The following is a 14,820-nucleotide window of genomic DNA, read 5'->3' on the forward strand; positions in this document are numbered from 1 at the left end:
GCAATTCCTAGTTGCTGCCACCTGCTAGCATTCAGTCCCAGTCTCCATCCCTGCAGGCTCCTTGTCCCAGTCTGTTCCCTAGTCGTCCTCTGTACTGCCTGAGGTCTAGCTGTTGTCTCCTCTGCATTCAAATCACATGTCTTCCTCCTCCTGGGTGTCAGCAGGGAATACATGGAGAGCACAGGAGAAACTGGTTTCCTGCTTTCTGTTCCGGTGCCCGGTCTGGCCCCAGCCCAGAGCAGCCATTACAGGGAAAGTCCAGCTTTGCCCCTATAGCCCAGGCCTGGAGGGGGAAAGTCCCAGCTTTGCCCCTATAGCCTAGGGCTGGAGGATGCTCACTCACTTTGTGAGGATGGTGCATGCATTATCTAATCAGGAGTAAGAGCTGTGAAAGGCTCAGACATAGAATATAAGGGTTGGAAGGGACCTCAGGAGGTCTAGTCCAACCCCCTGCTCAAAGCAGGACCAATCCCCAACTAAATCATCCCAGCCAGGGCTTTGTCAAGCCTGACCGTACAAACTTCAAAGGAAGGAGATTACACCACCTTCCTAGGTAACACATTCCAGTGCTTCACCACCCTCCTAGTGAAAAAGTTTTTCCTAATATCCAACCTAAACCTCCCCCACTGCAACTTGAGACCATTACTCCTTGTTCTGTCATCTGCTATCACTGAGAACAGTCTAGATGCATCCTCTTTGGAACCCTCTTTCAGGTAGTTGAAAGCAGCTATCAAATCCCCCCTCATTCTTCTCTTCCGCAGACTAAACAATCCCAGTTCCCTCAGCCTCTCCTCATAAGTCATGTGTTTCAGTCTCCTAATCATTTTTGTTGCCCTCCGCTGGACGTTTTCCAATTTTTCCACATCCTCCTTGTAGTGTGGGGCCCAAACTGGACACAGTACTCCAGATGAGGCTTCACCAATGTCGAATAGAGGGGAACGATCACGTCCCCCTATCTGCTGGCAATGCCCCTACTTATACATCCCAAAATGCCATTGGCCTTCTTGGCAACAAGGGCACGCTGTTGACTCATATCCAGCTTCTCTTCCACTGTAACCCCTAGGCCCTTTTCTGCAGAACTGCTGCCAAACCATTCGGTCCCTAGTCTGTAGTGGTGCATGGGATTCTTCCTTCCTAAGTGCAGGACTCTACACTTGTCCTTGTTGAACCTCATCAGATTTCTTTTGGCCCAATCCTCCAATTTGTCTAGGTCCCTCTGTATCCTATCCCTACCCTCCATTGTATCTACCTCTCCTCCCAGTTTAGTGTCATCTGCAAACTTGCTGAGGGTGCAATCCATACCGTCCTCCAGATCATTTATGAAGATATTGAACAAAACCGGCCCGAGGACCGACCCTTTGGGCACTCCACTTGATACCGGCTGCCAGCTAGACATGGAGCCATTGATCACTACCCTTTGAGCCTGACAATCTAGCCAACTTTCTATCCACCTTATCGTCCATTCATCCAGCCCATACTTCTTTAACTTGCTGGCAAGAATACTGTGGGAGACCGTGTCAAAAGCTTTGCTAAAGTCAAGGAACAACATGTTCACTGCTTTCCCTTCATCCACAGAGCCAGTTATGTCATCATAGAAGGCAATTAGATTAGTCAGGCACGACTTGCCCTTGGTGAATCCATGCTGACTGTTCCTGATCACTTTCCTCTCCTCTAAGTGCTTCAGAATTGATTCCTTGAGGACCTGTTCCATGATTTTTCCAGGGACTGAGGTGAGGCTGGCTGGCCTGTAGTTCCCAGGATCCTCCTCCTTCCCTTTTTTAAAGATGGGCACTACATTAGCCTTTTTCCAGTCTTCCGGGACTTCCCCCCTATCGCCATGAGTTTTCAAAGATAATGGCCAATGGCTCCAATCACATCCGCCAACTCCTTTAGCACTCTCGGATGCAGCGCATCCAGCCCCATGGACTTGTGCTTTTCCAGCTTTTCTATATAGTCCCGAACCACTTCTTTCTCCACAGAGGGCTGGTCACCTCCTCCCATGCTGTGCTGCCCAGTGCAGTAGTCTGGGAGCTGACCTTGTCCGTGAAGACAGAAGCAAAAAAAGCATTGAGTACATTAGCTTTTTCCACATCCTCTGTCACTAGGTTGCCTCCCTCATTCAGTAAGGGGCCCACACTTTCCCTGACCACCACCTTGTTGCTAACATACCTATAGAAACCCTTTTTGTTACCCTTCACGTCTCTTGGTAGCTGCAACTCCAGGTGTGATTTGGCCTTCCTGATTTCACTCCTGCATCCCCAAGCAATATTTTTATACTCTTCCCTGGTCATTTGTCCAATCTTCCACTTCTTGTAAGCTTCTTTTTTGTGTTTAAGATCAGCAAGGATTTCACTGTGAGGCCAAGCTGGTCGCCTGCCATATTTACTATTCTTTCTACACATTGGGATGGTTTGTCCCTGTAACCTCAATAAGACTTCTTTAAAATACAGCCAGGTCTCCTGGACTCCTTTCCCCCTCATGTTATTCTCCCAGGGGATCCTGCCCATCAGTTCCCTGAGGGAGTCACAGTCTGTTTTTCTGAAGTCCAGGGTCCGTATTCTGCTGCTCTCCTTTCTTCCCTGTGTCAGGATCCTGAACTCGACCATTTCATGGTCACTGCCTCCCAGGTTCCCATCCACTTTTGCTTCCCCTACTAATTCTTCCCGGTTTGTGAGCAGCACGTCAAGAAGAGCTCTGCCCCTGTTGGTTCCTCCAGCACTTGCACCAGGAAATTGTCCTCTACACTTTCCAAAAACTTCCTGGATTGTCTGTGCACTGCTGTATTGCTCTCCCAGCAGATATCAGGGTGATTGAAGTCTCCCATGAGAACCAGTGCTTGCGATCTAGTAACTTCCGTGAGTTGCCGGAAGAAAGCCTCGTCCACCTCATCCCCCTGGTCCAGTAGTCTATAGCAGACTCCCACCACGACATCACCCTTGTTGCTCACACTTCTAAACTTAACCCAGAGACTCTCAGGTTTTTCTGCAGTTTCATACCGGAGCTCTGAGCAGTCATACTGCTCTCTTACATGCAGTGCAACTCTCCCACCCTTTCTGCCCTGCCTGTCCTTCCTGAACAGTTTATATCCATCCATGACAGTACTCCAGTCATGTGAAAAAAGAAAAGGAGTACTTGTGGCACCTTAGAGACTAACCAATTTATTTGAGCATAAGCTTTTGTGAGCTACAGTTCACTTCATCCAGTCATGTGAGTTATCCCACCAAGTCTCTGTTATTCCAATCACATCATAATTCCTTGACTGTGCCAGGACTTCCAGTTCTCCCTGCTTGTTTCCCAGGCTTCTTGTATTTGTGTATAGGCACTTGAGATAACTCGCTGATCGTCCCTCTTTCTCAGTATGAGGCAGGAGCCCTTCCCTCTCGCGTCGTCCTGCTCGTGCTTCCTCCTGGTATCCCACTTCCCGACTTACCTCAGGGCTTTGGTCTCCTTCCCCCGGTGAACCTAGTTTAAAGCCCTCCTCACTAGGTTAGCCAGCCTGCTTGCGAAGATGCTCTTCCCTCAGACATGCTCAGTGAGGACAGACTCGCTGGTGATTTTAGCTGTCAAGCTCTAGCAAGTCTCTACTGAGCATGTGGAAGCTGGGATTTTTTTAAAAATTAGGGTGAATTTTTACAGAGGGTGGCTAAAGGCACATTGCTGACATGCAGCTCAGCAATTTCAAGTCCTTGCTCCAAAGCATGGGGTCCCTAGAGTTTTCTAAAGAAAGGGGGTGACCAGGAATTTAGCAGCAGAAAAAAGTATTTTTCTCTAGCTTTGTTCTTGGAAATGGCTAACCGTTTTGGCTGAAACTTTGCAGAACAATTCAGCCTGAGGCAAACACCCAGCATTGAAAATTTCAGCCCAAATAGTTGGGCAAAGTTATAGGCAACTGAAAACAGCGTCTTATAATGGGAAGTGTGATGAAACTTTAAGCAGTGCTACCAGCCCTGCCTATAATAAAGGATTCCAAAATGCTTAAGCAAGTTCTTCGTCAGTGTCATTTCAGCCACCACTAAAACACAGCAATTGTTGAGTAGTGTTGGTGTGCACTGTTAAACAGTTTGGGACAAGAAGGGAATCATACTTCCTCCAGCTAGAACTGTAGAGGAAATTTTTAAGCAGGCTGAAGTTAATTACCCAAGTTGAATTTTTCTTTTGCTTATCTTATTTTCTCACCCTTGTATGATTTTGTTGTGCTGCAAGTTATATCTTAGTTGTTAGGGTTAGTGGAAATTGCTGATATTTAACATAGTTTTGCTAACATAAATTACAGCTTGGAAAGTTTTTCAGTCTGGAATTATTGGTGGTAGGTGCTTTCTTGTCTGAGCCCTGAATGACAGCTTTGAACCATCTCTGGATTCTGGTGTGGGGGAGAAACCCAGGCATTCATATCAATGGGCATGCTAAGTAGGAAAAAAAATTAGCACATGAGAGATTTTCCTCTTTCTGTTGCTTGCAACCACTGTCTTTTTAAATGATATTGGCAGCGTCTGCAGCCACTAGCAAATTTGGCATGCATGCTTTTTATTTTGCCTTAATCTGCAAAGGTTTTGGTCTATACTACAGCATAGCAGATTTAGATTAAATCTCAGGAAAAACTTCCTAACTGTAAGAACAGTAGGAAATGGAACAGCCTGCCTTGGAAGGTTGTGGAAGCTCCTTCACTGGAGGTTTTCAAGATGAGACTGGATAGTCATCTGTCTTGGATGGTTTAGACACAACCAATCCTGCATCTTGGCACGGGGTTAGACTAGATGACCCTTGCGGTCCCTTCTAACCCTGTGATTCTATGATCCTGTTTAGGAGTTGGATTAGGACATATTGACTAAACCAATCGTAAGTGCACACATTGTACAGCAGTGTCCAAAATGCTGGAAGTCCCTTGTTGCTCTTGATTATTTGTGCCAGAATGAACATCAGAATGTCTATACTTGCTCAGACGAATGGTCCACCTAGCTCAGTATCCTGTCTTCCGGCAGTGGCTGGTGCCAGATGCTTCAGAGGGAATGAACAGAACCGGGCAATTATTGAGTGATACATCCCCTGATATCCAGTCCAGCTTTTGGCAGTCAGAGGTTTAGGGACACACAGAACACAGGGTTGCATCCCTGGCCATTTTGGCTAAGAATCGTTGGTGGACCTATCCTCCATGAACTTATCTAAAATATTTTTTGAACCCAGTTACACTTTTGAGCCTCACAACATCCCCTAGTAATGTGTTCTACAGTTTGACCGTGTGTTGTGTAAAGAAGTACTTCCTTATGTTTGTTATAAACCTGCTGCCTGTTAATTTCATTGGGTGACCCCTGGTTCTTGTGTTATGTGAAGGGGTAGATAATGCTTTCCACACCAGTCATGATTTTATAGACCTCTATCATGCTGCCCCTCTCCCCCCAAGTCATCTCTTTTCTAAGATGATTTAGTTGGGGATTGGTCCTGCTTTGAGCAGGGGGTTGGACTAGGTGACCTCCCTGAGGTCCCTTCCAACCCTGATATTCTATGATTCTATGACTGCCCTAGTCCTTTTAATCTCTCCTCGTATAGAAACTGTTCCTTACCCTTGATCATTTTTTTTTTTGCCAATCTCTATACTTTTTTCAGTTCTAGTAGATATGTTTTGAGATGGGCTGACCAGAACTGCATGAAGTATTCAAGGTGTGGGTGTATCATGGATTTATATAGTGGTTTTATATTTTCTGTCTTATCCTTTCCTAATGGTTTCTAACCTAACATTCTGTTTGCTTTTATGAGTGCTGGTGCATACTGAGTAGATGTTTTCAGAGAACTATCCATGATAACTCCAAGATCTTCTTTTTTGAGTGGAAACAATTAATTTAGATCCCATCATTTTGTATGTATAGTTGGAATCATGTTTTCCAGCATTCATTACTTTGCATTTATCAACTTCGCATTCTGCAACTTTTGCATTTATCAACTTCGCATTTATCAACTATTACTTTGCATTTATGTTTTCCAGCATGCATTACTTTGAATTTCATCAGCCATTGGGTTGCCTAGTCAGCCAGTTTAATGAGACCTTTTTGTAACTTTCGTCAGTCAGATTTGGCAGTAACTATGTCAAGTAATTTTGTATCATCTGCAAATTTTGCCATCTCACTGTTTATCCCTTTTTCCAGATTATTTATGGACATGTTGAACAGCACTGGTCCCAGTACACAGCCTTGGGGGATTCCACTATTTAGCTCTCTCCGTTGTGAAAACTGACGCTTTGTTTCTTATCTTTTAACCAGTTACTGATCCATAAGAGGACCTTCCCTCTTATCCCATGACTGCTTATATTGCTTAAGTGCCTTTGGTGAAGGACCTTGTCAAAGGCTTTCTGAAAGTCTAAGTGCACTGTGTCCACTGAATCATCCTTTTCCACATGTTTGACCCCCTCAATGAATTCTAAAGATTGGCAAGGCATGATTTCCCTGTACAAAAGCCAGGTTGACTCTTCCTCAACATATTGTGTTCATTTATATGTTTGATAATTCTGTTCTTTACTATACTTTCCAGCAATTTGCCTGGCACTGAAGTTAGGCACACTAGCCTGTAGTTGCCAGGATTGCCTCTCAAGCCTTTTTAAAAAAAATTGGTGTAACTTTAGCTATCTTCTAGTTCTCTGAGACAGGATCATTTAAGCAATAGGTTACATACCACAGTTAGTAGTTTTGCAACTTCATATTTGAGTTCCTTCAGAACTCAAATGGTCTTTGAAAACTCATGGCGATCCGGGGAAGTCCCGGACGACTGGAAAAAGGCTAATGTAGTGCCCATCTTTAAAAAAGGGAAGAAGGAGGATCCTGGGAACTACAGGCCAGTCAGCCTCACCTCAGTCCCTGGAAAAATCTGTACTGTATACTGTGTCCAGTTTTGGGCCCCACGCTACAAGAAGGATGTGGAAAAATTGGCAAGAGTCCAGCAGAAGGCAACAAAAATGATTAGGGGGCTGGAACACATGACTTATGAGGAGAGGCTGAGGGAACTGGGATTGTTTAGTCTGCGGAAGAGAAGAACGAGGGGGGATTTGATAGCTGCTTTCAACTACCTGAAAGGGGGTTCCAAAGAGGATGGCTCTAGACTGTTCTCAGTGGTAGCTGGATGACAGAACGAGGAGTAATGGTCTCAAGTTGCAGTGGGGGAGGTTTAGGTTGGATATTAGGAAAACCTTTTTCACTAGGAGGGTGGTGAAACACTGGAATGGGTTACCTAGGGAGGTGGTGGAATCTCCTTCCTTTGAAGTTTTTAAGGTCAGGCTTGACAAAGCCCTGGCTGGGATGATTTAGCTGGGGATTGGTCCTGCTTTGAGCAGGGGGTTGGACTAGATGACCTCCTGAGGTCCCTTCCAACCCTGATATTCTATGATTCTTGGGTTCATACCGCCTGGTCCTGCTGACTTACTGTTTCAGGTTTTTTCTCCAAATCTCCTCTATTGACACCTCAGTCTGGGACAGTTCCTCAGATTTGTTACCTAAAAAGAATGGCTTAGGTGTGGAACTCTTCCTCATCTTATGCAGTGAAGACCGATGCAAACAATTCATTTAGCTTAGAATCATAAAAAGAAAAGGAGTACTTGTGGCACCTTAGAGACTGACAAATTTATTTGAGCAAAAGCTTTCATAAGCTACAGCTCACTTCATTGGATGCATCCCCCACTGCAACTTGAGACCATTACTCCTTGTTCTGTCATCTGCTACCACTGAGAACAATCTAGATCCATCCTCTTTGGAACCCCCTTTCAGGTTGTTGAAAGCAGCTATCAAATCCCCCCTCATTCTTCTCTTCTGCAGACTAAATAATCCCAGTTCCCTCAGCCTCTCCTCATGAATCATAAAAAGAAAAGGAGTACTTGTGGCACCTTAGAGACTATTATTTGAGCATAAGCTTTCGTGAGCTACAGCTCACTTCATCAGATGCATACTGTGGAAAATACAGAAGATGTTCTTATACATACAAACCATGAAAAAATGGGTGTTTACCACTACAAAAGGTTTTCTCTCCCCCCACCCCACTCTCCTGCTGGTAATAGCTTATCTAAAGTGATCACTCTCCTTACAATGTGTATGATAAACACCCATTTTTTCATGGTTTGTATGTATAAGAACATCTTCTGTATTTTCCACAGTATGCATCTGATGAAGTGAGCTGTAGCTCACGAAAGCTTATGCTTAAATAAATTGGTTAGTCTCTAAGGTGCCACAAGTACTCCTTTTTTTTTTTGCGAATACAGACTAACACGGCTATTACTCTGAAACCTCTCATAAATCATGTGTTCCAGCCCCCTAATAAGTTTTTTTGCCCTCCGCTGGACGTTCTCCAATTTTTCCACATCCTTCTTGTAGTGTGGGGCCCAAAACTGGACACAGTACTCTAGATGCGGCCTCACCAATGTCGAATAGAGGAGAACGATCACGTCCCTCGATCTGCTGGCAATGCCCCTACTTATACATCCCAAAATGCCATTGGCCTTCTTGGCAACAAGGGCACACTGTTGACTCATATCCAGCTTCTCGTCCACTGTAACCCCTAGGTCCTTTTCTGCAGAACTGCCGCTTAGCCAGTCAGTCCCCAGCCTGTAGCAGTGCATGGGATTCTTCCTTGCTAAGTGCAGGACTCTGCACTTGTCGTTGTTGAACCTCATCAGATTTCTTTTGGCCCAATCCTCTAATTTGTCTAGATCCCTCTGTATCCTATCCCTACCTTCCAGCATATCTACCTCTCCCCCCAGCTTAGTGTCATCTGCGAACTTGCTGAGGGTGCAACTCATCCCATCATCCAGATCATTAATAAAGATGTTGAACAAAACCAGCCCCAGGACTGGCCCCTGGGGCACTCTGCTTGATACCAGCTGCCAACTAGACATGGAGCCATTGATCACTACCCGTTAAGCCCAATGATCTAGCCAGCTTTCTATCCACTTTATAGTCCATTCATCCAGCCCATACTTCTTTAACTAGCTTCTCCCCAATGGTCTTGTTGTCTTTGAGTGATCCTTTAGCACTTTGATCATCGAATGGCCCCACTGATTGTTTGGCAGGCTTCCTGCTTCTGGTGTACTTAAAAAATAAACTTTTTTTTTTGCTCTTTTTTTTGTCTTTTGCTAGCTGTTCATGAAATTATTATTTTATGACCTGCCTAGTTATACTTTTACACTTGACTTGCCAGAGTTTGTTCCTTTCTGTTTTCCTCAGTAGGATCTGACTTCCAATTTTTAAAAGACTTCTTTTTATCCCTATCTCCCTCTTTAACTCTGCTAGTTATTGTCGTCTTACTGTTTTTTAAAATTTGGAGTATACATATAGTTTGAGCCTCTGTTACAGTGTTTTTAAAAAGTTTCTATGCAGCTGGCATACATTTCACTCTTGTGAGTGTTCTTTTTATTTCCATATAACTAGCCGCCTCATTTTTGTGTAGTTGTCCTTTTTGAAGTTAAATGCAACTGTGGTCGGTTTCTTTGGTATTTTTTCCCCTACAAGATGTGAACTTTAATTGCATTATGATCGCTGTTACCAAGCGATTCAGCTGTATGCATTTCTTGGACCACATTCTGTGTGCTACTTATGACTAAATCAAGAATTTGCTCTCCCTCTTTCCTGGAACTCCCTAGGGTTCCAGGCCTAGTTGATCCAAGAGGCAGTCATGGAACTGCATAGTCATCTTTCATCCTCTCGATGGGAAAACAGGTTATTTTCAACCATGATTGATAATATCAATTTGCAGCCATTACTTTGGTCATGTTATCTTGTGATAGCATGGTTCATAAAATTAAATATCACTATCATAAGGCTGATAAATATGGAACTGTGTATATTCAGAAATAATTACCTAGCATTCTTTCCTGAAATTTAAAGAATAAAGAGTTCTAAAACCTTGAGAATTTTACTTGAAAAGGACAGCTATGAAATAGATAATATCTAGTCATTGTCAATAGTGTAGGGGGTTTTTTTTGTTTTGTTTTTTTTAAAGGTGTATTGATTTTTGTTACATGTAAAGGATACTTGCCCTTGGAAGCTAAGATTTTGTCACGGATATTTTTATTAAAAGTCAAGGACAGGTCACGGGCAAAAAAGAAAAATTCACAGGTGCCGTGACCTGTCCATAACTCTTACTAAAAGTCTGTGACAAAATGGGGATCTCCAGGTCCCCACACGGCCTGCAACGGGGCAGGAGCTCCGGGGGCCCCCACCTGGCTTGTGTATTGGAACTGCAAAGTCCCCCGCAGCCCATGGCTGGGAGCAGCGGGATGATACTCCTGTCTGCAGGTCCAGGGGTCCCCCACTGCCCACAGCAGCTGAGAGCTCTGGAGGCCCCCACCACCTGTGGCAGCTTGGAGCTCTGGGGGCTGCAAGAGGCGGCAAGGGGTATCCCGCGGCTCCTGGCCCCCAAGCCCCACACGCTGAAGTCACAGAGGTCACTGGAAGTTACGTATTCTGTGACTTCCACGACCTCCATGACTAATCGTAGCCTTAATCATGATTTCTTATACTGGTTTCAGTTTTGATCCACTACCAGTGGTGCTGCATCTTGTAAAGCTCTTTGAACACTTAAAAAAACACTAACTGCTTTCTGTTGAGAGGTCTGTTTATTCATATTTAAGGAATTTGTGCGCTAGTGGTTTAGAATAAACTCCCAAGAAGTTGACATGCTTATTGTGAAGTTTGAATTTTTTGGGTTTAAACAACCAAAACTTATTTTAATTTCCTGAGCCAGTCAGACACACACACATTCATCAGTTGTGGGCTTTCAAAATATAGAAAAATTAAATTGCTGTAGTCAAAATCTTTATAGCTTATATCAGATACTGTAACACTTGAGAATGTACTTGAGAATGGGGGGAGGGATAGCTCAGTGATTTGAGCATTGGCCTGCTAAACCCAGGGTTGTGAGTTCAATCCTTGAGGGGGCCATTTAGGGATCTGGGGCAAAAACTGGGTAATGGTCCTGCTTTGAGCAGGGGGTTGGATTAGATGACCTCCTGAGGTCCCTTCCAACCCTGATTTTCTATGATTCCATACTTTCAAATACAGCTAGTTACAAGAGATATACAAAAAAAGTATACTTGTGGCACCTTAGAGACTAACAAGTTTATTTGAGCATAAGCTTTCGTGAGCTACAGCTCACTTCATCGGATGCATTCAGTGGAAAATATAGTGGGGAGATTTTATATACACAGAGAACATGAAACAATGGGTGTCACCCTACACACTGTAACCAGAGTGATCAGGTAAGGTGAGCTATCACCAACAGGGGAGAAAAAACACCTTTTGTAGTGATGATAAAGGTGGGCCATTTCCAGCAGTTGACAAGAACGTCTGAGGAACAGTTGGGGGGGGGGGGAGGGAATAGACATTGGGAAATAGTTTTACTTTGTATAATGACCCATCCACTCCCAGTCTTTATTCAAGCCGAAGTTAATTGTATCCAGCTTGCAAATTAATTCCAATTCAGCAGTCTCTTGTTGCAGTCTGTTTTTAACGTTTTTTTTGTTGAAGAATTGCCACTTTTAGGTCTGTAATTGAGTGACCAAAGAGATTGAAGTGTTCTCTGACTGTTTTTTGAATGTTATAATTCTTGACGTCATTCAAAAACCAGTTAGAGAACCCTTCAATCTCTTTGGTCACTCTATTACAGACCTAAAAGTTGGGGGAGGGATAGCTCAGTGGTTTGAGTATTGGCCTGCTAAACCCAGGGTTGTGAGTTCAATCCTTGAGGGGGCCATTTAGGGATCTGGGGCAAAAATTTGGGATTGGTCCTGCTTTGAGCAGGGGGTTGGACTAGATGACCTCCTGAGGTCCCTTCCAACCTTGATATTCTATGATTCTAATTCTTCAACAAAAAAACTTCAAAAACAGACTCCAACGAGAGACTGCTGAATAGGAATTAATTTGCAAACTGGATACAATTAACTTAGGCTTGAATAAAGACTGGGAGTGGATGGGTCATTACACAAAGTAAAACTATTTCCCAATGTCTATTCCCTCCCCCCCCAACTGTTCTTGTCAACTGCTGGAAATGGCCCACCTTGATTATCCTTACAAAAGGTTCCCCCTCCTTCCCCCCGCCCGCTTTCCTGCTGGTAGTAGCTCACCTTACCTGATCACTCTGGTTACAGTGTGTAGGGTAACACCCATTGTTTCATGTTCTCTATGTATATAAATCTCCCCACTGTATTTTCCACTGAATGCATCTGATGAAGTGAGCTGTAGCTCACGAAAGCTTATGCTCAAATAAATTTATTAGTCTCTAAGGTGCCACAAGTCCTCCTTTTCTTTTTGCGGATACAGACTAACACGGCTGCTACTCTGAAACCTGACAAAAAAGTATGTCTCCATTAATCTTAATTACTGAGCATTTGTGCTTTTTGTTTACATCTTGTTAAGTGAGAGTCTGTCTGCTATCCAGTATGTTTGAACATAATTTACTCTAATGTTTTTACAGTTTGAATACCAATCTGTGATAGCAGAAAGTCTCCAAACCAACAATTAAGGCATATGGGATTATCTAGAGAATGGGGTATTTTTTCTATCAGTCTGTGATATAAAATCTTAACTTATCTTGTGATTACAGAGGTCAGCAGATGGGTCAAGTCCAGAAGATGGAGAAGGTAAGGAAGAAAGTGTTTTAGTTATTTTAGATCTCTAGTTGCTGTCTAATCAGAATTTTGCCTGTTTTATCTCTAAATCCTTTATCTCTACAGAATCTGACCATGAGGATGGGAGTTACTGTCCTCCTGTAAAACGTGAAAGAACTTCATCTTTAACACAGTTCCCTCCTTCACAGACAGGTAAAACGTTTTCTAATTCTTTTACAGCAAGAAAATAAGGGAGAAGATGTACTTCCTTGATTTCTGTCTAATTCTCCGGTCCTGCCATCATCTTCCATGCTGTGGACAGACTATGTAAGGTGGAGGGCGAGCAGATCCTCTTTCCTTTAAATTGTGCTGCTTTTGCCTCTGCCTTCACTCACGAACCTAAGTCTCATCCACATCACTGCCACAACTGAAGCAAAACAGTAAGGAATGTGGGCTTAAATCAGTAGACAAAGCAGGGATATTAAACAACTTTCTTTAGTCATAGATTCAGGCCAGGAAAGATTATTGTAATCATCTAGTCTGACCTCTTGCATAACACAAACCATAAAATTTCACTCAGTAATTCCTGCATCAAACCCATAACTTCAGGTTCAGCTAGACAGAATCATTTAGAAAGACATGCAATTTTGATTCAAAGAAAGTGCATCTTATTTCTAGTCTGAATTTGTCTAGCTTAAGCTTCCAACCATTGGATCCTGTTATTATCTTTGTCTGTTAGATACACTACAAACTATATCTACTGAAACCTTCTCTACTGTTCATAGACTTATCAAGCCACCCCATAACTAGTCTTAGATAAAAATAAATAGTGACCTTTTTTAGTTTCTCACTGTAAAGCAAGTTTCCAGGCCTTGGATCATTATTTCTGTCACTGTGGATAACACCATCACTTAGGCCTGTAATTGAGGCGTCATCTTTGACTCACCCCCGTCTCTCGATCCACACTTAGGGGCAGTGTCCAAGTCTTGCTGCTTCTACCTAGCTAAAGTTTCCAAGATTCAGACTTTTCTTTCTGTCCAGACCATCAAGGCTCTTGTTCAGGCATTTTCATCTGCCTTGACTAGTAGTCTCTTCTCTGGCCATGAAACCAGCCACATCATTCTATTCAAGTCTATTCAAAATGCTGCTACTGGGTTCACCTTCCTGATACATCACCTCCCTCTGTGCCTCTCTACAGGCTCCACCTCCTCCACCGCTTCAAACAGAATCTTTGCTTTTTGAGACTCTTCACCATTTAGTCCCACCCTTTCCTTCAGATCTATTGACTTATCAAGCTGTTGACTTTGCCATCACTGGCATGGTGAAGGTGATCTTCATCACTTGCCTGTCTACTCCTCCCTCCAGCATCTACCAACTCTCTTACACTGTTCCCCATACATTGGGGGGGGGGGGGGAAGAGGGACACACACACACTCTCTCTCTCTCTCTCTCTCCCCCCAACACAAATGGTAGAGCTGCCAATTTTTCCTGCAAGTTGCTCCTTAACCTGTCTACTTCTGTTGTGCTTCAGAATCACTGTCAGCTAGCATTGGTTAAGAAAGAGATGAGCTGAGACTTCAGTTTTTTTGCTAATTTGTTGTTCCTGTTATTCCACCCAGTTTGTATTCTCCACTGTCGTGTCCTGTCTGACATTTAGGCTGTAAGTTCTTTATTTTCGATCTGTACAGTACTTGCATGATGTGTCTCTGATCCTTGATTGGGGTTCCTAGGTCCTGCTGTAGTACAGATAATTAACGATCATGTTGTAAAAGGGGCAAAGAGTCCTGTGGCACCTTATAGACTAACAGACATATTGGAGCATAAGCTTTTGTGGGTGAATACCCAGTTCGTCGGCATCCGATGAAGTGTGGGTATTCACCCACAAAAGCTTATGCTCCAATACGTCTGTTAGTCTATAAGGTGCCACAGGACTCTTTGCCCCTTTTGCAGATCCAGACTAACACGGCTACCCCTCTGATGCTTGACAATCATGTTGTAGATTCCCTGAAAGCCTTGGTGATAGCTGTTTAGTTTCATACAGTGTAAAGCTAGAAGGGACCATTAGACAACCTAGTCTGGCCTTCTCTAAATCATAGGCCATTAAATTTCACCCAGTTGCTCGTATTCTTAGCCCTAAAACTTCAGTTAGTCTAAAATATTCATGACTCAGATTAAACAGTGAAGAGAACAGGAGAGCCAAGGTTTCCACCAATGCCTGAGGTCCCTGCAACGGCCAGGTGATGATG

General features: G+C 43.6%; 1 protein-coding gene across 6 annotated transcripts in view; it reads left to right on the forward strand.

Annotated features, from left to right (window-relative positions):
* RANBP3 (RAN binding protein 3) overlaps window positions 1-14,820 on the forward strand; it is a 183,288-nt gene that overhangs the window by 69,060 nt on the left and 99,408 nt on the right. For all 6 annotated transcript variants that reach the window (XM_074939879.1, XM_074939881.1, XM_074939880.1 and 3 more), the window contains 2 exons: window positions 12,571-12,607; window positions 12,701-12,787. In XM_074939879.1, the coding sequence (XP_074795980.1) occupies window positions 12,571-12,607; window positions 12,701-12,787 (124 nt within the window). The remainder of the gene's footprint in view (window positions 1-12,570; window positions 12,608-12,700; window positions 12,788-14,820) is intronic.

Source organism: Natator depressus, chromosome 25 (assembly GCF_965152275.1).
Source record: "Natator depressus isolate rNatDep1 chromosome 25, rNatDep2.hap1, whole genome shotgun sequence".
NCBI classification, from domain to species: domain Eukaryota; kingdom Metazoa; phylum Chordata; order Testudines; family Cheloniidae; genus Natator; species Natator depressus.